Source organism: Colletotrichum jinshuiense, chromosome 7 (genome assembly GCF_051148585.1).
Source record: "Colletotrichum jinshuiense chromosome 7, complete sequence".
In the NCBI taxonomy this organism is placed as follows: Eukaryota; Fungi; Ascomycota; class Sordariomycetes; order Glomerellales; family Glomerellaceae; genus Colletotrichum; species Colletotrichum jinshuiense.
This window is the reverse complement of record NC_139314.1, coordinates 3982172-4004873: the sequence shown is the minus strand read 5'-3', so window position 1 is coordinate 4004873 and position 22702 is coordinate 3982172. Positions and strand designations below refer to the sequence as shown.

Genomic DNA, 22702 nt, shown 5'->3' with positions numbered 1-22702 from the left:
GGTAGAGGTTGTGATGCTGCCGCGGTGGTTGTTCAGGAAACGAATTGGCTTCGCGGGGATCTCGACGAGGGGGGCGGTTTCTTATCCGGAAGGATCACGAAAGCTTCGCTGTGAATTAGGTGCTCGTGCAGCATCCACTTCTGGCTTTTGCTGGCCATCACCGCATTACACCCGGAGTCCCTGCGAAGTCGGAGCCGTATCAGCATCCGTCCCGTTGTGGGGCTTGCCACCGGTCCAGGTTGAGGCTGCCCGATCCCAAAGTACACTCTCAGCGCATTCTATAAGCAGATGAATAATCAGACTAGTTTCTCAAGAACTTATAAGAGGCCTGATGAGACTGTCAACAGTTCAGCAGGGCCTTTATGACACCCTTTCCACACACATATCCTCACCCTGGAGTTGGGATATGAATTACTGAGCTAAGACCTAGCATTTCTAATTATATTCAAGTCTCAATGAAGACATTTACCGTTATTAAAAGGGTCATCCTGTTGTTGAGCTAATCGGCATCTCCCCGGTAAGTGACGTAGCCGTCGTAGTCATATTTGCTGGCAATCTTTATCAATCCGATTATACCCATAAATTCATCTTCCTGAAAGTCGGTTCAGTTCTCCAACAAAAAACAGGTATGTTATCAATAGCTCCACCGACGTTCAAGGTCAATGGCCGGTGTCCAGCAGTAACTAGATGGGCACAGATAGTTTCTGTTTTCCATTGATACCAACTAAGCCGAATGATTTTTGTCCGAGTCGTCCTCCAATACTGGCTCTGGTTGCTTGGGGTTGATGGAGCGTACCACGAAATATGTTGGAATGAGCGCAAGGCCCCAAAGCCCGAAGTTGACGCCAACGGCGGCAAGGAGCTGCAAAAAATAGTGGTCAACGTATGTCAAGTTATACAGAGGTAAGGGGAACCTTACGGGAGCATGGGTAGAGCTGATTCCGGATGCTACTGCGCCACCGGCAGCCTCAACGGCGCGAACAGTCGATGTGAAACGGATGATCTCTGCGGTGTCGCGAGCCATGTATCCAGCCAACCAGTAGCCAAAGTTATATGCCAAGGCGCTGTTACACATCAGTCGGGATTGATTACCATAGTGAGAGAATGCTTCAAGACTTACAAGTTGACCTGCAGAAGGATGTATAGCGCCCATCCGCGGCCGAATCCGCTGTCTACCCAGTCGAGTGCTGGTCGATTCAAACCATACTCACGCTGGATGATGGTAGCCCATATCCAGGTCCCCCCAAAGAGAGCCATCATGCCGATGTATGCAATGCGCGCACGCTGGTTAATAGTGAACCGCGTCCAGTCAAGGAAGTGGCCGAAGAAGAAATTGGCCGTGATTTGTGCCAAGGCTGAGACCAACGATGCTAAGGCGCGGGAGCGGACTGAGAAATAAAGGGACAGGAATGATCCTGCGTATGACAGAAGGAAGGTTGCGTAAAAGAAGAATGGGAAGCTTGTGCAAGTCAGCTGTCGGTGAAGTTCGTTGACCCCAAACCATCGAAAACCTGGAATTTTTTACTTACACCAAGAGAAAGTCCTTGCGAATGAGGATCTTGGACACAGCCTTGAGCTCGGCAATCGTTGGGATTTGGTCTGCTTTCAATATCTTTTTCCCATCTTGGCGTTGGACCTTTTCGGGAGGGGAAAGGAGCATTGCAACAAAAGGGCCCAGGCATTCTGTTACTTTTTAGACAGCATTCAAGGTTGGGAAGGTCGTCATACATACGCAACGCGACAAACACAACATAGGTTCTCCAATCCAACTTTCCCGTAGTCTTTCCCGTTGAGTCTGATATGATCAGTACCATGGTTGGCAAAAGGTAGGCATATCACGTACTGAAAGCGAGATTGATAGCGCCTCCGACGATGGAACCACCCTAAAAGTCGTCAGCAATGTTTCTTGTCAAAGCAGGCGAGAGCAACCTTACGTTCCGGTATGCTAGCCAATACGCGAGGTATCTTCCTCGCTTGTGGTCTTCTGGATCTATTTTTGCTGTGAGTTCCATTCCGATACCATGTAGAACAAATCTGACTTACAACTGATCATGATGGCTCCCTCGGCCGCCCAAAAAACGCCGGCAGTAATACCGCACGCTGCCGAGCCAACGTAGACGAACCACTCCGTACCATACCGGTTGTTCGTGTATAATGACGCAGAGTAGATTGCACTGAAATCGATATCAGTTTTCTTGCCTTAGTGGATCGGAGGAGACATCTGGAAATCACTCACTACCCCGTCGTGCCGAATATCAATGCGTTTTTCAACCCAATTTTGTTGGCAACAACGCTGCCCATTGAGCAAGTCACAACCATCATAACACCAAGAACAGCATTTGCCGACCTGCGAGCCTAGTCAGTGGTTCTGTACGGGCAAAGTAGCTTACTAGTGGATCGGGAGGCTTACATCACCAAATATGGCGTCTGCTGGCCGCCCGCGCCGGTTGACTGCATCGCATTATACAATCCAGGAGCAAAGAAGGCGCAAAGGCCAATTACAGTCGCCTGGAAGAAGACAGTTCGGTACCATATTCGCTTGGTTTTGTGATGGCTTTCAAGCTCCAGAGTCGGGTCTTGTGAAACCGCAGAAGTTTCTTCCTGTGACTGAGGCTTAAAACTAGCCATGGCGAGGAAATTCAAGCCAAATTGGTTGAAGGAAATAAACCGATAAAGCTTCAGTAAGGAAGCAGCTGTCCTTCACCCGGGCTTATAACAGTCGTTCTCTTGTTAAACCAATGTGTCGGCGACCAAGAGGCAGCCTAATAATGAAAATTCTGACCCGAAATAAATCCTGGGTTCAACCTACAGTATTTTACAACGTGTGCCGTCCCGATAGCGGTGAATTGAGCCTGTCGCGATATGACTTATCATGGCGTGCTTCCGACATCCCCACAACGAATGCGCGGAGGACAATTACCGGGATACTGGAATGGATCCAGATGCACACTTAGAAGTTAGCGAAGGATTTGGGCTCCATCGGATCAATAACCCTTTGCAATCCAGCGGGTTCTAAGCAACGGAGTTTCCGCCACATATCTAGCATCAACCTATGGAAACCGCCGGTTTGTCAGACCATGTGTTCTAGGAAGACCATCCTAGTGCCTGTGGTAACATCGGGTAAGATTTTTAAGAAGGATGGATTGGAAAAGCGGGTTGCATAAAAAGAGTTCCCTCTGATCGAAGGAGCCTCTCGGGGGAAACCAAAATCGAACTGAAGCCTAGCATGCGCGTAATTGAGGGAACTGTTTACCTTTTGAGATATCACTGTTGGAATCACAGGTTACCCGTACGGGAGTAATCGAACGTAATCAAAGGATCAAACTGGTACTGTATTCTTCTGTTGTCTTGTGTGTAGAAGAGTAGGTAGGTTGGCAGCAGCAGCAGTAGTGAAGATATCACTATTGCCAGCCCGGAGGTTGGATCTCCGGGTTCCGCTGCCGCGGCCGGCTGCTGCTGCTGGCCAGCTCCCTGTATTCTGGCTGAGTAATCCAACAATCACCTTTACAAAGTCGCTATTCAGAGCGTAATATGAGTGTTTCTAATCTGGTTAAACACACAAAGCCTGCTATGTAAGAAAGCTGCTCAACATGCGCCTTTAACGGAAAGGTTTACCAGACCCATGTTTCTTACCACAAACTTGCATCAGCTTGTCCTTTATTTCTGCCTAGGCGTTTTTGTTTGATAGGGGGTCATTTGGAACATATAGAATTTTGACAATTGTAATGGAAGGATGAGTGCTATTTATACACACGTAACACGTAATGACTTCGGCGCTTGCTGTATCTGATAAAAGAAAAACTTCCGTATGACGTATAAGTACCTACAAAGGACTGAAAGAATAGACTCTTACCATTTAATATCTAATGTATTACAGCCAGGTCACATCAATCGTGTCGCTATCAAAGAAGCTGCCCAAGTGCAACCTCACAAGCCTGCAAGGGGAAACTCCTGTATGTAAATGCTATTGAAAATATGGTTTCGTATTACCTTTAGTACTCGTGTTAGCTATACATGAAAACCCGGCGTGGAAATGGTTCACAAGGGTTACTGGGGCAGAAGTACGCTTTTGTCCAGTTTTATTCCAATTCTCCCATCTTAGGGTGTAGCTAGCTTAATCTGTGTCATTATAAGGAGCGCCAAATCACCCATGGAGCTCGCCTCACTACGCCTATGACCTCGAAAGACAGTGCAATTCAGATTTATCGCTTCTCATCGATCTCCAAAAACCCCATTCCTATCCGAAATCTGGCCATCAAGATGACTTCTCCTTCAAAGCCCAATGCCGAAGTCCCCATCCACTCTGGTGCCACTAGCCAGACCAACTACACGGGTCAAGTCGGTCAAACCTGGCAAAGTTGTATCATCTTGTAAAGGTACATGACCCCACACACATTCATTGGAAACAATTAGCTATCAGATATTTCCTTCAATCACACCAAATTTTCCACAGACGAACACTAACTTGTCTGCTAACAGATACAGGGACATGATCAAGAAATTTTTACCCAAACATTAAGAGTAATAATAGTCTTCTGTTGATAATAGTTGTGGCGTCATCGCGATACATCCAGGCTTTCAATATACGGCCGAGTTTGCAACAATGTTAGGGAGAAGTCGCGAGTCTACTCTACAATGTGAAACAGAAACAAGATCATGATTGTCTCATGTCACCTTCCTGTTAACGCATGGAATTTGAAAAGCAATGTAAATCTTTATGATACCAGCAAACCAGGTTATTAGCCTCCAAATTTAGTAGAGTCTCAGATATAGAGCAACAACGAGGCCATCATGGCTCATATTTTGTCTTCTTGCTTTTCGCTTTTACCAGGGCTCGAATGTGATTTTTCATCTAACTTTGAGACAAAATAAATTTCTTCAAGCTCTTAAAGCTTCCCCTCTGAAAACGACTGTTAACTCCGAATTTGGTATCTCAAACCTGCAAATTGGTAATCGAGCCCGATCTTAACGGACCGCAGACGCCTCGCTCGGTGTTTACAGGATAGCAGAACTTGCTTTAAAAAGCATGGGTCTATGTGAACTTCTTACTATGCGACTAGTTTCTGTGATTGTGTTGTTCCAAACTTTGGCTCTCAAAGAGCACGTGGCGACAAGGAATGAATAGTGTGGATGAGTGTTGCAACAGCAGTATGCTGAATTCGGTTGGAATCGACGGGAGCCGGGCGGGATTTAAGTCTAGACTACTTCTTTGTACAGTTCTTGGGAATATTTCAAATCATGAAATTCGATGGGGCTGAAGCCGACTTGAAGTGGCATCCATGACTTCTCGACGATGTCAACCTGCAGATCCCCACTTGGCAGATCGGCCCGGATTCGATCAAGATGCTCGGGTAGTATGCCTGTGCTAACCCACTATATGATTGATATGGGGCAACTTCAAACGTGTCTGGATCTCTGACTGTTTCTTGTGTTTTCGTAAATTTTATGTCATGTCTTCCCTTCCCACTATCACACGTGAAAAGTTACATGTTACTGGTGGTTGCCAGAGGAATTACCTTGCCAGTCACATCACCAAATAGTGGATGCCGCTCTCCCTCATTTTACGCCGTCAGAGAATAAAAAGGTTCTTCAAACCCGAAGGTGGTCCACGAAGTGTATCTCCGCTCTTGAAACATCATGTAGAATAGTTTGTCTAGACATAATTAATAACAATATTCGCAGTATATAATATTATCCAACCTGTAGTAACATGGCCGAAAGGGAGGTTCAGACCATTCGTTAGTGAAAGCATATGCTGCTCATTCTTTTTATCGGAAAACCCGAAAAGTAAGGTATCAATAGTGCGACAAAAATATCACCGGGCGATGGTTTCTTTAACTTTTTTTCGTTTTTCGTTTTTTTCTTTTTTTGAATTTACTGTTTACTTATCGCCACGGAACATAGATTTTGATCACATAAACCACTTCTAAAAGTTGGTTCTAATGCAAACTCAAAGATATTCCATCTTAGACAATCATCTGACTCCTAAAAGCCATAAAAAGGGAGGTAGAGAAGGAAAAGCGTCACATTCGACGACTAGCTAGATGCGGAAGAGCGCGGAACAACTCGTAGCTCATCAAGCCAAATTGGCCATGTCACTTCGTCGCTTGATGAAGCTGACACGCCGCTGTCGTCTGTATTGCTGTGTCGAATCCCCAACAGTCTTCCGTTCTAAAGTGCCGGCCGTTTCCCCTGCCGCTTGTGCTGCAGCCGCAGCTCCAGCTCCGGCAGCCTCTTTAGCTTTTTTCGCTTCAGGGTCGTCATCCTTTCCTTTTCCTTTGCCGCCAGCCGCAGCTTCACCCGCCGGCCCCGCGGCGCCCTCAATGCCATTCTCCTTAGCCTTCTTCTTGGCCTCGGGATCGTCAGCTTTGCCTTTGCCTTTGCCGTCTGGACCAGCTATTGCAGTGCCATTGACCGCTGCTCCAGCGGGTACGGCCTTTCCCTTCGCGTCTTTACCCTTCTTTGCGTCCTTGGCCTTCTTTGCTTTGGCTTTTCCATCTGGCCCGGCTGCTTCAGTTCCGTTGACAGCTGCTGCAGGCGGAATGGCACCCTTGCCCTTCCCGTCCTTGACCTTAGCGTCCTTGCCCTTCGCATCCTTGCCTTTCGCATCCTTGCCCTTCGCATCCTTGCCCTTCCCCTTCCCGGGAGGCGCAGGAGCTGTACCATTTGCAGCTGCAGCCCCTGGACCAGCGGCGCCTAGTTGTCCTTCCGCATTCTTTTTGGCATCATCCTTTGCTTTCTTGGCATCGTCCTTGGCCTTCTTGCCAGCGGGATCAGTTCCATTGGCATTAGGTGGTGGCGGAGGAGGTGCTTCACCATTTGGCGGTGGAGGAGGAGGAGCGGCATTAGGGTCCGGGGGAGGCGGCGGTGCCTCCCCATTAGGAGGTGGAGGAGGAGCCGCGTTGGGATCAGGCGGCGGGGGGGCGCCTTCGGGAGGTGGCGGCGGAGCAGCATTTGGGTCCGGGGGAGGCGGTGGTGCTTCTCCGTTGGGAGGTGGTGGAGGAGCCGCGTTCGGGTCAGCAGGAGGCGGCGGAGGAGCAGCATTTGGGTCCGGGGGAGGCGGTGGCGCTTCTCCGTTGGGAGGTGGTGGAGGAGCCGCGTTCGGGTCGGCAGGAGGCGGTGGAGGGGCCGCATTTGGGTCCGGTGGAGGCGGCGGTGCTTCTCCGTTAGGTGGCGGGGGAGGAGCCGCGTTGGGATCAGGCGGCGGGGGCGCCGCGGCGTCGGAGGCGGCAGGGGGAGCAGCCTGTCCCTGAGCCGGGGGCGTCGAACCATCAGCAGCGAAGGGAGTAATTTCTAGAGATCCATCTCCTAGGCAAAGTCAGTTGAAGATTCGAGTATTTAACATTGTGACATTTAACGAACCTTGAGCCTTGCTGTTGCTGCCTCCCAAGGCAGCCAGTACGCTGTTGGCATCAAGTCTTTGTACAAAATTTCTCGCGTCAAAGTGCTGTGCCTCTGCGGAGCCAGCATCCAAAGCCCGCTTTGTGTCCTCCGAGGCTTCGTTACTTCGGCGGGAGTCGTAATTAGCCGTCACAGCTGCATTAAACAGCAGTGCTGCCACGGCAGCTTGGCGCCATGAGAGAATGACAGGCATCGTAAACTAGTGTGTTAAACCAACATGTAGATTTAGGTATATAAAATCAAAGGTTCTGGGGCATCAAGCCTAACAGAAACAATATACGGAGAAAGAAAGCCTACCCGGTAGACTACAAGACGATGAAAAAAGAGAGGGAAGGAAGAGAAGATAAGAAAGTGGTCGCACAGGTAAGAGGTTGAGAAGCTAGTCCCGGGCTAGGAGAAAAGAGACGAAAGGCTCGGCTCAGATATAAAATCTTTCGCCGATGAGGTGTTCCATAACGCTCCATCGAGATTAGTCTGCTGAACTTACTGTCGTCGGACTACCGCTGCGGCAATGAAACCCCAGTCTATGGTCAATGGAGTGCATGGGCCAGTTTGAAGAAGGTACGGATGCACAGAAGAGTCATGGGTCTCTTTAGAGGATCGGCCTGGCTGAACTGTGGAGGGGGCTCGAGCTAATGGAGATGGGAAGGATGAGAATGTCAAGGGTCATCAGTTTCAGTGATTGAATGTCATGTTCAAGAACCTGTGGCTAGGGTCAGGGCCAGAAAATCGGCGCTTTGATAATCTCTGACTAACCTTCAGCTTCAGAATCAAAATGGAAAGTCGAGACGATCTGATTCAAAAATGGACTGGATGGCTTGTGCTCGGAGGCGATCGCCAAGACAGTCTCATCATGGAAGCGCACGGGCAATCTGGGCAGGACTCATAGACAAGCTTATTCATGTCAACTTTGCGACGGCCAACAGGGATATGCGCTCGGGGCCACTGCGGTGAGTTCTGAAGGCGTCCTTCTTACACAAGATGTGCGGGGGGTTTTCGTGTTTAGGATATCGCCTTGTTGAGTAGGTCTAGTTGGATGGGGCGAGCGAGCCATTCGCAGTTGCGTGGGGAAACTGCATGCCTGGAAGAGTTCATGAAGTCACAGTAACCACGGAACCAATGTGGGCGACAATAGCTTGCAACTCTTGAAGACAGCCGCTGAGGTCAGAGGTGCAGTCGTAGTACTAGAGACAAATGCCGGTGAGCAGAAGAGCGTTGCTAGAAATGAATCGTTTCAAACCCTAAACCAGCTCTACTCGAAATGAACCCATTTTTCCATAGTGCAAACTGTAACCCTTTCGGGTGGCTGAGTGTGCTGTCACACCAAGTCGCAGATGTGTGCCAAAAAGGTGGTGACATCGAACGGCAGTGAGTCTGGGAAGTGAAGTCAAATGACATCAGACGACTATTTAAAAGTCGGCCAACCTGTTTCATCTTGTTTCTTCATGACAGCCTAGTGTACTAACAATCTTCAGTGTAGCATTCGTGAGTTTCTCTTAGCGCTTTATCATAGTGGCTTAGCTCACGGTTCGCCTCACCTAAAGTGTGGGAGCCTCAAGCCTGGAACAGGAACTTCCAGTAGCCGACCACTCTGAAGTCAGGTTTGTGGATAAATTAAGCCTGAATTATCCGCCCCAGTCATCTGAAGGGTCAGTTTTTCAATATGAGTTTGGGTTTCGACACTGGCCCACAGCCCTCCGACTGGAGGGTTACAGATGGTGAACAATGCCACGCTTTTACCCCCTTGATGCCGGCAAAATCATACTGATCGGCTGCATCTCACGGCCAGGTACATAGATGCCAGAGTGAAATTTTTGATGTCTGCCTTTGCACGAACATGTTCATCGTTCCGCCATCCTCATACATATGGCACATAAGCAAGTCGTTCCTAGTCACACAATGCCTTGTCAAGTAACTGGCAACGAATTAGCTTCAGACATGTATAAATGAAACTCCATTCTTCCATATCCTATTCGCTGTATAATTTTAAGCTTAACATATGTGCCATATCAATAGCAATGACTCGCTGCGAATGTAACTGCAGTTGTTTTGAAAAACTAAACCCTACAGGAAGCATTGGTACCAGAACCCAGTGGTCGATCACCGCAGTTCGTTTGTGATGGGCAGACAGAGTGACCTGGTCCATGTTTGCCATCCCTGCTTCTTCACGAACATGGATTCTTCTCAGGCACATACTGTCTAAGATGTGCATAGCCTCTTACTACATGTTAGGCTTCATCTCCAATCTGTCATATTTACTGTCCACTCCCAGTCCACAGATCTTTCTAACATGATGCCTCACTTTTAAGATGAAAGTGGCTGAGACCAGGTCCACATACGTCCCAAATCAGGTCCAAGGTCAACTAGTACAAGCAAAACCAAAGATCAGAGGATATCATTTCAGTCGGGTAAGGGCAGATGAACAGTTGAAAAAAAAAAAAGTGATACGATTGATATACAACAGATCCGCCAGTAATTAATCCCAGGTGTTGCAATTTTCGCGTTATTCTCCTTGCTTTCACTAAGGACTCGCCTCTGGAAATGTAGACATAGGGTTTGACTAGTTACGACCCTTGCTATTTGAATTAGAGAGGTCACTTCGCAGGCATATGTGACATGGGGAGGGTTTGATGATAGTAAATGGTGGTATGTCGATGTTACAAGTGAGCTGCGACCACACAATAACACAGAGAATCTTTCGGATTCTGTACCACATGGATACACTCTCCATGTAGCCCATTGCCCCTCTTCTTACGTTAACTTGAATAGTTTCTCACCGACACTTTGAAATTTTCGGTCTTATGGAAGGAACTGAATCCAAGGCTGTATTTCGCTCCTAATACATCCACAGCCGCGTAGTTTTCGCTTTCGTGGAAGCAAGAGGTGTTACGCGCCCGGCGTTCTAAAGTATCGTCCTACTCAAAGGGATAGTTTTGGCATACACTGTCATTCAGTGATACCCGTGCATTATCGCCGGTACATGCCAAGTCATAGTGCCTCTGTGTTCCAACTTCCGGCACCTTGTCAGCCCCGCGATTCAGGCGTTAGTGAAACTTGGGGCGAAACTTGGATTTTGATTTTTGGACCCGCGCCTTCCTAATGCTTCACCTGTGCTGATGCAATTTCGTGTTCGCTATTCGAATCAACAAATCGTTACCAAATCCAAGCCGGTCGTAATTCGAGGCTTTTGTTTTACACACACCGCGAAAAAAATTCCTCTTTATTCATCCTTGCTTGGATGGGTGGCATTTTCGTGGAACTGGATGAGGAATGCACGCTGATTAGTGCAGTACCCAGCTCATCATGCCTCTTTGTTTCCAACATATCTTATCCGCATAATTTTAAGCTTTCGGATGTAAAGTATGACCTCTTGCGAACTTGTACCTTAAAATAAATGCGGGCGAACATGACATTCATCGCTATTTTGTTTCACCCATAAGTGACAGATAAACTTACAACCGTGTAGACGTCTAAAGTCAAAGTACGCATCGTTAAGCTGCTTGAGGTTTGACTCAACAGTTGGACCCCGGGGGAAAATGCCTTTTTGGCCATGAAAAGGAAAAGTCTATCGGGTTTCACGTGGGAGAACACTCTACATGTGGCTTGCACGAATGCCACTGGAGTAATCAGATACGAAATTTGCAGTACTTTGCCAAACCCTCCGCACCCAACTCGATTTGCACCAGTCATGTGCTGCAGGCAATTGTGCCTTCTCGTTGGTAATAAATTGTACAAATAGTTTGCATGTGTCTCGAGTACCCTTCTTTAGCTGACCTAGCCGCTTTTGTCTCCTGCACTAGAGCGAGCATAAAGGTACTCACTGTTATTGCTCAAAAGCACTTACTCTGTCAAAACGGGCCAAGTAGCCTACCTACCACTACTTACTTGAGACTAACCGTCTTGTGCTTGAGGTGAGTTCAGGGCTGTGTTTAGTGATGACTAACACTTGGTAACTGCCGGGGCCCTCCCCGCATTATTACCACCCCGGATCCAGCATGGTCCCGTTAATACCGATTCCCCGCAATCCAGATCCTCCCTAATTTGCTGCAAGGCTGCTTCGTCCAACCATCTTCGTCCCATTGTAACCACGTTGTGATTCTTATGCGTAGAAGGTTCTTCGTGAACCACAGGCACTACGAAAACGATGGCCACACGACCAATGAGCTCGAAAACACCCATCCTCGCAACTGATGATGCCGCGACTCGTCGTGCGAAGAAGAGGGAGATGGATCGACGCGCCCAGCGAGCTGCCCGCGAGAGGAATAGGAGTCGAATAGCGTATCTGGAAGCAACAATTCAGACAATGGGCGAGCAAGAACATGGTGGAAGGATCGCTGGTCTGATGAACCAACTGTCCGATATGACCAGGCAGAGAGACAACTTAGCCAAGGTACTCTCCTCGATTGAGAGGACCATCCAAGTCCACCGTGAAGGGGAAAAGGTTGAGGGTGCATCTATCAACCGGGCACCCCAAACACTCAATGCAGCCACCAATTGCCAGCAGTGGCTGGGTTGCCATGGAACACCTGACACACCCAGCATGGATATCGAGGATGTAGCCTTGGATGACTTCAACACTGGCAACGCCGCCATTGTCTGGGGCCTCCCAGCATCCAATACAGCCGGTCATATTCTTGCAACAGAGGCAGAGTTCAACAATGGAGACCCAGTCTCATCATCTCTTGCTGTGGCAGGGGAACCTAACCTGGAAGCATTCCCCAAGTCCCCTCAGCCTCATGGTCAGGGTGATGATGTTATTATACCCGGACCAGATTCAGCTTGCGAATGCTTAGCATCCAGACACTATCCCGGAAGCCCAGGAATGACAAATACAAGCATATGGAGATCTGCAAACGTGGCTCTTGGCGAACACGAACTGCTATCCAAAGATGTCTTGAACAAAGAGGATCAGATGAGTGATGACATTCCTGTTCGCGTCATTTTGGAAGGCTGGGATGCTGTAGAACGGTCCGGGAAGTTACCCCCTTTGTGGAAGAAGCTGCGGCGGATCGACAGTCTCCAGTTCCGCAACTGTTCGGATACTGAACGGCTCGCTATTATGAGACTCATGCACCGCCTTCTTCGGTATCAGGCAGAACCCACAGTCGAACAATGCGCCAAGCTGCCCGCATGGTACTTGAGCAGGTAAGCATTGAGAACAGTACCAACCAACGGATTAATTGAATTTCTCTAACATCCCTCATAAGACCGTCACAGTCACTGCCCCACTCTTCGGCAATAGACTTCTTCGTATGGTGAGAAATCATTGGACACTGAGCTTTGCGCTAGAATCTAACCTTGATGTCTTTCGAAAACCAGGCCCGGCGTTCGGGAACGCTTCGTCTTTTCGCAGCATCAGTACTGTTCAAACTTATTTTGGAGAGTATTTGCCAACAGCTTCCGAATCATGTGGCCGTTTGAATTCCGTGACTGCTACAAGCGGAACGTAGAGAGTGGGCAGTACTGCGTGTCTCCAGAGTTCGAGGAGAGGATCTGCGACATAAAATCCTGGACTATGTCAGCGGATTTCTTCCATTATTTCCCAGAGATGTACGCAGATATCCCAGCATATCAAGAAGTTACAAGAGCTTTGACCTGGAAGGCACCTCGGGATGGCAAACAACGAGAGCATGGTCGTGTGGAAGAGATCGATATTATGAGCTCCCCACGAGGTAGGAGACACTCTGACATGGACGTTTTGAATTCATCGACGTGTCAAATTTGGTCTTCTGCCGACAGTTTACACTCTAAAGCGCCTCATAGATAAAATAGTCCTTTGTGTCGTATTCATCTGGCTCCTGGATCTGTTCTGCTTTCAAGAAAATACGAGAATGAAAATCGGTCGTAAGCATCAAATGATTTAACTGTTCATTATAAGTAGCTAAATTCACCACAAAGAGCCTTTTTTGGATCCAGGTCTGCGGGATTAGAGACTTCGTCGTCCTCGCCGAAATGAGTGTATCACTTCAAGGGTGAATGATGCTTACTTATATTGAGGCGAGAAAGCAGGGTGAGTGAGACTGAAATCGCTGGAGGTGTAACGGCTGAAGATTCTGCGAAGTGACTTTATAATATATCAATTAGATAATCCTCTGATTTTAAGTTCTTTATTCTCTTTATAACTTTTATGTTAACTTCCTAACTTTGTGACAGCTTTACTGCCTTATCTATTATTGATTATCATTTAAACCTAAAAATGGAAACCTTGCACAAATATACACTAATATTACCCGAAGTTTACCCCAACCCCCTCTGCCAGCTTCGAGTTCACCATTGCGAACAGGGGACCGCCAATTTGAAAACTATCCGCGGAATCCGACACCCGAGAGGAGTTAGTGGCAAATGAATGAACACCGGAGCATTTCGTTCTCGGGTCCTCCTGGAGCAACAATTACCAATACATTACGGTCTTTGGCTGTTTCTCCCCCTTCTGTAAACCCAAGTGTGATAACGTCGAACTACCCTGTATCGCCCTTAGCTGCACTATTCGAGTTAAGACAGGATGGGCGATAGCGATCGTGCGTCTCCCCAACCAGGCGGTAGGAACCCGACCGCAAGAATGGGTTCATGCGATATGTGCAAAAGGTGAGCCATCGACTAATTTCCTTCGCACTCCGTTAATACTGATTGACATGTGGCAATAACAGACGGAAGACAAAATGTGTGTAATCTCATACTCCATATTAGCTATCATAATAGCAAACTGAATCTTCGATGGCTAGGCGACATGGGAAAGCCTGTTTGTGCCTCTTGCATCGACCATGACTGGGCGTGCTCTTACTCTCGTCCCCGGAGGAAACCCGGGCCCCGTCAAGGATCGAGACAAGCCAAGACCATCGAGGTTCAACGCCGTTTAGGTACAGTATTCATTGGCTTCACACGAGATCCAAGCTCGCAACTTGATGCTTACCGGCTGCAGACATTATTGAAGGGCTTTTAACCCCCCAGAAAGCTATCGAAGGCGCTTCATCGAACGGTCCTCTGAGTGATTGTCGACAAGATACACTATCTGAGACTGAGGAAAGGGCCACTTCGGAATGTTTTCCCGGCTTGCCTCTTGCAGAGGGCGCGTCCAATACTGTCACTGCTCAATGTCAGCCAGTTTCTGATGCCCTAAGATGGACTGAATATTCCAACATGAGGAGTCCTGAGACGGGATCCAATAGAAGCCAAACCCCTTCTTTACCAAGCCTTACCTCCATCTCACTCGAAATATCGACTACTCCGGCCATGGAGTCTCACCTGTGAGTACATTTCTTGGCTACATGCCTAGTTTTGAATTTTCCTCATCAAATGTCACTAGTCTCTCACTATATTTTACTCATGTAACGTTGCCAATCCCAGCACTCTGCAAAGAGAGTTTGTACTCCGATTACAACGCAGGGCACTTGCCAAGGTTCCTTCTTTACGCTATGTTCTCTCTCTCTGCCCGTTTCACACTGTCGTCTGAGATACTCAGCCTAGCCAACGGAAGCCGTTTGCTTATAGGGCGATATTTTGCAACTAAAGCTAGGTTGGAGCTTGACCAGGTCACCGGGGACAATCACATAGCCTCCATCGCCGAGGTCAAAGCAGCCTATCTCCTGGCGTATCACGATTTCACCCATCTTCCTTCACGGACAGCTGCCGATCAGTGTTCTAAAGCAGTAAGAGCGGCGTACATGTGCCGTCTGCATCAGCTGGACAATGAAAAGGCGAAAGTACAAGTCAACACTCAAGCTGCCGAACTCGAAAAAGAAGAATATCGGTGCTTGTGGTGGGGAATATTCAGCTTGGACACATTTTCAAGCTTAATATCAAATGTGCCCCCCAACATTGAGCAGTTGAGCATAGCTACCTGTCTACCCATTACGGCCATCACATATGCCACCGGAATGATGTCACCAACGCGCAAGAGAGTTTTCTTAGATGATGATTTGGAGGCAGTTTGGAGCTCACTACAGGACAACACCTCGCTCGAGGCGAAGATACAGGCTGTTCTTATTTATGTGATAGCCCTGGCGCGGGACATGATCGCTATTCGGCGATTATGTGATGAGAATCCTCGTTGCAATCTAGATTCCGGTCTAGTTCGGATTCGGCAGAAGTGGGCATCACTTTTTTCAACCCTACCTTCCTGGTTCTTCTCTCCTTCCCGTCATGAAAATGAGAAAGCTGGAAAAGATCATTGCAAGCGTTTGGAGGTCCTGAATATGATCAACATGTTAGTTCCCCATCTGGAGAGGTTTTTGATTCATCCCCATTCCAGTTATTTGCGAGAGTTTCCACGACTCGAAACTCGCTAATATAAAAGTGCATAGAATTGGGGCCATGTCCTGTTTTCCTCCCCTAAATATTGAACTTGACGGAAATGCTGAGCATTACCATGGCCGAGATCCTCGGCAAGTCAAATGGAAGTTCTGCGTGTCGCATGCACTCAAGGTTGCAGCTGTATATCGACTTTGGTCACCAGATGGCAAGGCAGATCCCATGATGCTTCCAATAACTTGGATGGCAACATGCATTCTCATCTTCGAACTGATGAATCCCAGTCCTGTTCTTGGTGGGGAAAAACATACTGTGTTGGACTCGGTTGACTTGTTGATGTGTAAACTGGACCAATCGTCCCAATCGTGGGGCATTGTTAGCGCTCTCATGCGTAAGTTCAATATCCTTTAGTGCAATCACAGGTGCATATTGACGATGGTTTCAAGGTTCTCTCGAGGAGCTACGGGGGCGTTCATGGAGGAAACTCAGTCTTGATGCCATCTTCCAGCTTTTGTCTACCATTTCGGCTCCACAGCAGCAGTCCCCAGTGGCCCCGCCCGATGCGCGTCCCAGGGCGCCTTTCGACAGCCTAGACGCAAACTCTGACACCTACGACGCTGGCCTCATGGAAAGTTTATCAAGGGAGGACTTCACAGTCCCATGGATACCCGGTGCAGAATCCATTCTCAACGTTGACTGGTTACAGGCCGGGCCAGGAGAGGAGTATTCAATGTGGCAGAGCTGAGAGTATGAAGGGTCTGTCCCAGTAGTCTTTTCTCAAATTCTATCATTCATCAGCTGCTAGAGGTTTGCTGCGCTTTGAAAACCTCGTTAACATGGAGAGATGAGGTGAATTGAGTAGTAAACAGCTAGCTATAGCCTATTTTGAACCTAGAATCTAGTTTGTAGATTGTCAGCTTTCTGCTGTTTTATAAACCCAGCCCATATGATGTTCAAGATCAATTTAGGATGTCCACTGGCCCTGCCAGATAGAATCACCAACGTCCTTCGGTGCATGAGTTTTTGTATCCTTATCTATAAATACCGTGACAAGGACATCCTTCAGTGAATCATCTTTCATGCGCGCAACCAGTTCGTTGTGAAGAGGATCTTGTGACGTCCAATAAGACACGTCAGCTACTGATTTGAATGTCAGGATCATGTTGAAATTAAACCCTATATATGGTTGTTAGATAAATACATGTTCCACATAATTAGAGATTGATAATTAACAACAAAAGTCAAATTAAGCAGAAAAGACAGAAAAATGAACGCTGTTGGTATGGCACTCTGTTTGGGGGCCAAAAGACTGACCTTGTGCCCTCGACGAGCGGCCTGAAAATGGCATCCTAGTACTTCCTGCATGAGCCTCAGTAATGTACCTATCGCCATTCTTTCTGGCTTTTTCTGGGATGGAGTTGACAATTTCCATCAATTTGGAACCGGCCGCAGATGACTTCAGTGACCACAGAGCTACCAAGTATGTGGGCTCTGTCACTTGCTCCTGGCTAAGTCTGAAAACGCGTTGTTATTATTTCTAATATCCTTGATACATAGTTACAATACGTACAGCTGGCGGCCAAAGAATTCTAAAACAGTCTGGTAGCCTTCTCGATATCGTTCGCTCACGGCCGGGTCGTTCAGGTCCCCTCGTGCTGCCATCCATCCATGGATCTGGTCCTCAAAAGTCTGAATGTGTTTTGGGACTCGCAAATTGGCCCCGAAACTGGATACCTCTGCAGAGTCTTCATCTTTGGACGCTAGGACGCACATTGGTACCGTTACCGATTTCGCTTCCTCCGGGTCCAACATAGCAGGGTGTGCTTGGGCGACGGCTTTAAAGGGTGAGTTCTCGCCGCTGCAAAGCGTTATGACCTGTAGAGATAACTGATTAGAACAACTTTTTAAAAGTTACCCAGGGCTTTACAATTGATAAGAAAGGCAGGACCATAGAAAATAATAGAAGACCCCCACGCTGAGAGCAGGACCCGCCTTGCACAGTTTACGTACCTTACCACCCCAGCACATACCAAGAGCAAATAAACTCTCAATGGATTTGCTACTCTTCTTTATCTCCTCAATGATTCCAGGGACACGATCAACAGCTTTGGCGGGATTTCCAGTATTGCTGAAGAAGTTCGTCAAAGCCTCGCCGTGCTTGTCAGTGGTCGGCGGATACCAAGAAATATCGGCGGCTTTGCCTTCAAAAAAGTCCGGAACAAAAACGCGATAGGAATTGTTTTTGTCGCCAAGGGCCAAAATGTCCGCTCCCTGGATGGTCTGAGGGAAAAAGCCAAAGATGTCCATCACGACAAGAATTGCAAGTCTTGCGGATGGTGGGCCAGTTACGTCTGTGCCATGGTGTCAGTTGACATCAAAGTCCAAGGTGTGCCACTTCTCCATCATGTCTCTGGGTGGCAGTCTCACAGGTCTTCAATCCTGCAATAGTTTCGTAGGTTCCCTTTCCATTGTACCCCTTTGAGATAATAGGGGGTATCGAGCAACAAGCCAGTGAATAGGATGACATCTTTGCGTCCGCTGTAGACCAGTTCATTTGGCGAGGGCCATCTGCATGTGTCCAACGATGATGTACAAGAAAGCCGAGTTTAAGTAGTCATAGAAAGTGTGGCCCAGTTTCATCAGTAAACATAAATTCCCGGAGGGGCGGGTGGAGTATGTCCTGGGAGACAAGACCAGTCAGTGCTTGACAGTTTACATCACTTCGGGATAATTAGATGCTCCAGAGTTGACCCGAAGTCTACCGACCTCCGACAACCTGCTAGCAGCTCGGCAGTGAAAAGATAGCCCGAATACAGCTTCAGTGACGTTACATACCTAATTTAAGTTTAAATTGATGATTTCAGTGCGATCCGAGGAAGAAATGTGCCGTGGACTGCACGCATAATACATAATGATGCTCCTCATCGTGATCGTGCCTGACACTCCTGCATTGGAATGACGTCGTATTACCTTCAAAATCTGGACAACTTTCCTTACGGCGGTTTGAGTGCATCCATTTTTTATTTTTTTTGTTTGAATTTTATTCTCATTAAAGTCAATTTAAGCAAGCTGGCACAAAGTTATGGCCTCTTGCCGGTGTCTTGGGGTTTTAGGGGACATTGGGTGGGATAGCTCGGAGAACGTACCGCCTCTACACTCAAAGGATGATTCAAATGAAGTTGATCGTTATCATAATTCCATTGTGTCAACTACTATTAAGTACATCTTCGCGGTGGAACCACATGTTGAATGGAGATCATTGAATCCAGCATCCTTAGCCATACGTGCTGGGCACCACGGAGGCGCAACCACCATCCGATAGCAAGATTGAACCATTCGTATACCCTCCTGCCAATGAAGCCAAATACAGTATAACCCCGGCCGCCTCAACCTCTCGACCACTTCTTAAGACTGTAGACCGAGTAGCTGGAACAGAGCCATCGTCCTCGGCTTTTGGGTCGTCTATTTTGAAAAGAGCCATCTGTTCGGTGAGCTCAGAGCGGAATCCTTTTCTCACATTAGAAAAAATCTCTGCACACTGAGAAATCCCGTTGGATAAACTTACCGCCAAGTGCAAGGGCATTGAAGCGAATTCTCCAGGGCGCGAAGTGGGTTGCCAAGCTTTGCGTGAGCTGCCGAATCCCGGTCTTGGAAACCGCGTACGCAAAGGATCCGTGCAATCCTCTACAGTATGCGCCAACGCTTGACATGCTGATGACTTGGCTTTGGCACGGATAGTTGCGTTTCTTGTTCCCAGCATCCAGCAGAAGTAGAAAAGAGATAGCAGTGTAGTAGGACGCAGTGACATTGACGTGATACGTGTCGGTCCAGTCACTCATATCTTGAGACATCAAATAGCTCTGATGATCTTCCAAGGTCTTCAACCCGGACTTATCATCCCCCATCCCCGGGCCGGGACGACCGGCACAAAGAACGAGAAGGTTTATGTACCCTTCTCTTGCAGTTATGTAGTCAACGCATTCTTTGAGAGACTGCTTCGAGGTGACATCCCCGGGCAAGGCCACAATTCTGCCATTCTTCTGAAAAAGAGTATGAGCGGGCTATGATAGGACTGGGTCGGACAGATATTCTTACTGCCTGTTTTGACGCTGCTTCCAGTTTCTGCCAGTTGCGACCGATTATATAAACTTTGGAGGCTCCATTTGCTTCCAATGCTTTGGCGAACATCAGACCCAAACCTGGAGTCAAGGTTAGAAAATTTGCTGCAGGTTTCCAACACATTAGGCCACTCTCACCAGATCCACCTCCGGTGATGACCGCGACAAGGCCGCTAAGATTAAACACGTCCCAGGAGGGCGCGTTGGCCGGGATATTTTGCGACATTTTTATTTCTTGGTTTTTTTTTTTTGTAATCTGCAGCGTGATGAAAAAAAGATGCAGCACATGTGTTTAACCATAACAGGCTCCTCCATGGTGTTATATATGTGAGTAAGACTGATTACTCAAGAACCATATCCGACAGGTCCCAGGGTCTGAGGGGGTTGGGTCACGCACTTGCTCTAGGCTGTTAATCTATTTTTGTTTCACCGGGGAAAATCGTTGACATCGGCGGCGTATCTAATACCATCTGAGTTTTTGGCTTACTTTGGTAAGGGCACATTATGTAGACTTAGGTTATTATTTATCATCCTCGCGACGCCGTCGGGGTAACTAGCCAGTGCCCTCTGAGATGGTTCGGGGTATCTAGTTACGCCTACTTTCCAGTACAACTGACTAAACCCGCACAGCCACAAACAAAAGCTGGTCCGGGGAGATATGGACAGACATGAATCCAGAAATTCTCTCCGCCTTATTAGTTTGTTTGGCTGGCCGTTCATCCTCAAACTAATAGTGTCTGAATCATAAACTTGAATATCTTAACTTGAATTTGATTTGTTACAACCTAGCGAGATGCGGGTACTGCGTAAACGACAGCTAGAAAAGGATTTTATCAAGGTACGTGCGCTAAACTTATTCACTGGCCCCCTAATGCCGTCTGCAAACCGCAAATCAAGCCACCTTACTTTAAACTCGGACTAAGCTGTGTTACCTATCGCATTGAACAAACAAAAATTGACAAATCGGTTTAGAGGAATCTACATTTGACCAACATCCTGTTTGATATTTGGGACGTGGTCCCAGACCTCGTCAAACCCTGCGAACCTAATCCATGCCTCGACTTGATCATGCCCTGCGCGAGCAACCACGTCGTTGGGGAGCCAGCTATCCACAACAGCTGTAGCTACCTTTTCGAAATACATCTCTTTCATTCGAAATTCTTTCCGATCTCCAAAGTGGCGGGTAACCTGCTGGGCATGGATGAGGGCGCGAATGATCTTGCACCCATGACCATCATCTTTGTAGGTCAGACTGCGATCAATGACATCTTTCCATCCACCAAATCCTCCTCGTGGTTTGTAAGTGAGAACAGGGGTCAAATCGAGCTTAGGACAGCCCATTGCAATGTACAACATGATGCTGTAGCGACCAAACCAGGAGAGAAGACGAGCTTTCCCTTGCAGGCTGATCCAGTCCTTATGAATGATGGAGTCTACCAGAATGGAGCAGTTTGTCGCATGCAAGAGAAAAAAATCCATTTTCGGTTCTTTGCCGAGTCGTTGCGCGCCGGCCAGGACATACGCTATGCAAGACGGTGTCAGCAGTATACTAATACTTCCATACGCTGGGTATGCACATACAGGTTCCATTGCAAAGTTCTGCAGACCTCAACTCAACTTCATGCTCTAAAACGGCATAGCGGCTGGTGTAGCCGATGACCTTCTGTCTAGGCCCACCGAGAAGCCCCTGGTTGTCCAGTACATGAAAAGGGTCAATCTTTAAAGCAGCAAGTAGCTCTTTGTCAGCAACACAGAGGTCTAGTATGTCTACAAAACTCAGGTGATCTTGTCGACAGGAGGCGGACTCCTCGATCTCAAGCATGACGGATGCGACATCGTCATCATTTTGCGTGCAGGCCATGGCCAGGCCCTCTAGAACGAGAATGGGTAGGTCAAATTCGATACCGAATCCTGTTTGGATAAGGGGGTGGATGAATCCTTCCTCAAGAATTAGTATTGTCGGCCCCTGAAATTAATTCCCAAAAGGAGCTGGAGACAAACCAGTGACCATTCTCGAGAAAATCTCTGTGGCATAGCTATCCGAAGAGAACAGCAAGCGGTTCACAGACCTCTCATATCCATCCTTCTCCATTTCTCGTGTGAAGTACGCGAGGAAATCGGCGTACTTGTCTGGGTCGCCGAGATGACGCTGTAAGCTCGCAAAGTCGGACAGTGCATCAATGATCTGAACATTCGCCGGTCTTATTTCTGTTTGATAGTCTTCATGATTTACGAAATGCTCTCTGATGCTTTCGGCGGTACCCCCAAGAGAATACAATGTAAGGGCATGGTGAGATAAATGGTTCTGTCCACGCAATGAGAAACTGAGTCAACTCGGAGAGTGCATTTTGGCTGGCTGAGGTAACACGTACGTGCATCAAAACATTGCGAACCTTCTGGAAGTAGACATCGTATTTCTCATGGTTTAGTTGCAATAATTCGGCAACCGCTTTCCAAGCTGGGTCCGACCTGCTGGCCGCAGGAGTGCGCAGAGAGGGTGTGAATGCAGAAGCCATTTGGGAAACAAGAGTAATAGCTTTCTCAGCACAGGTTCACAACTGTTTGAGACAGCGAAGGAAAAGAAATTGAGCACGATGCCTTCAACATCGTACTTTGATAACTATATATGCCACAGCTTTTACCGGAAATAGTTCAGCAACAGCTGCGGGAGAGTTCGCCACCCGATACAAGCTGATCTACCGGCTGGTCAACGTTACCAGTTGGCCCCGCAACAACATCGGGGTAATTGGCGTAACTTGATGCTCCGAACGCACACCTGCCTTTATTCCGAACAGATGACAAATAGTTGTTCCGTATCCGCTTGATACATGGAGCTCTTCTACGGATGATTTGGAGCAGATGGCTGGAGCGGACGAATAATTATACCGAAATTAATATGACCCTCTTGATGTTAGGACATTGGTATAAATGTACCG

The 22702-nt window shown here is 47.8% G+C and overlaps 5 protein-coding genes across 5 annotated transcripts; 1 reads left to right on the top strand and 4 right to left on the bottom strand.

Annotated features, from left to right (window-relative positions):
* Nucleotides 1-724: 724 nt before the first annotated feature.
* Nucleotides 725-2628, bottom strand: EsH8_VII_001044 (uncharacterized protein; the record flags this gene model as incomplete). The annotated part of the gene is made up of 10 exons (XM_083271177.1): nucleotides 725-862; nucleotides 920-1064; nucleotides 1121-1459; nucleotides 1530-1683; nucleotides 1733-1795; nucleotides 1844-1883; nucleotides 1935-1990; nucleotides 2044-2174; nucleotides 2237-2347; nucleotides 2411-2628. The coding sequence occupies 10 exons, from the start codon at nucleotides 2626-2628 to the stop codon at nucleotides 725-727; spliced, it is 1395 nt and encodes a 464-aa protein (XP_083128734.1).
* A 3448-nt stretch (nucleotides 2629-6076) lies between these two features.
* On the bottom strand, nucleotides 6077-7594 carry EsH8_VII_001043 (uncharacterized protein; the record flags this gene model as incomplete). The annotated part of the gene is made up of 2 exons (XM_083271176.1): nucleotides 6077-7308; nucleotides 7363-7594. The coding sequence occupies 2 exons, from the start codon at nucleotides 7592-7594 to the stop codon at nucleotides 6077-6079; spliced, it is 1464 nt and encodes a 487-aa protein (XP_083128733.1).
* Nucleotides 7595-11545: 3951 nt separating this feature from the next.
* EsH8_VII_001042 (uncharacterized protein) lies at nucleotides 11546-12550 on the top strand (the record flags this gene model as incomplete). The annotated part of the gene is made up of 1 exon (XM_083271175.1): nucleotides 11546-12550. The coding sequence occupies one exon, from the start codon at nucleotides 11546-11548 to the stop codon at nucleotides 12548-12550; it is 1005 nt and encodes a 334-aa protein (XP_083128732.1).
* A 6616-nt stretch (nucleotides 12551-19166) lies between these two features.
* EsH8_VII_001041 (SDR family NAD(P)-dependent oxidoreductase) lies at nucleotides 19167-19992 on the bottom strand (the record flags this gene model as incomplete). The annotated part of the gene is made up of 3 exons (XM_083271174.1): nucleotides 19167-19688; nucleotides 19744-19847; nucleotides 19905-19992. The coding sequence occupies 3 exons, from the start codon at nucleotides 19990-19992 to the stop codon at nucleotides 19167-19169; spliced, it is 714 nt and encodes a 237-aa protein (XP_083128731.1).
* A 752-nt stretch (nucleotides 19993-20744) lies between these two features.
* Nucleotides 20745-22282, bottom strand: EsH8_VII_001040 (questin oxidase family protein; the record flags this gene model as incomplete). Its single annotated transcript, XM_083271173.1, has 4 exons — nucleotides 20745-21289; nucleotides 21348-21704; nucleotides 21768-21951; nucleotides 22139-22282. 4 exons carry the CDS (start codon nucleotides 22280-22282, stop codon nucleotides 20745-20747), a joined length of 1230 nt encoding a protein of 409 aa, XP_083128730.1.
* Nucleotides 22283-22702: the final 420 nt, after the last annotated feature.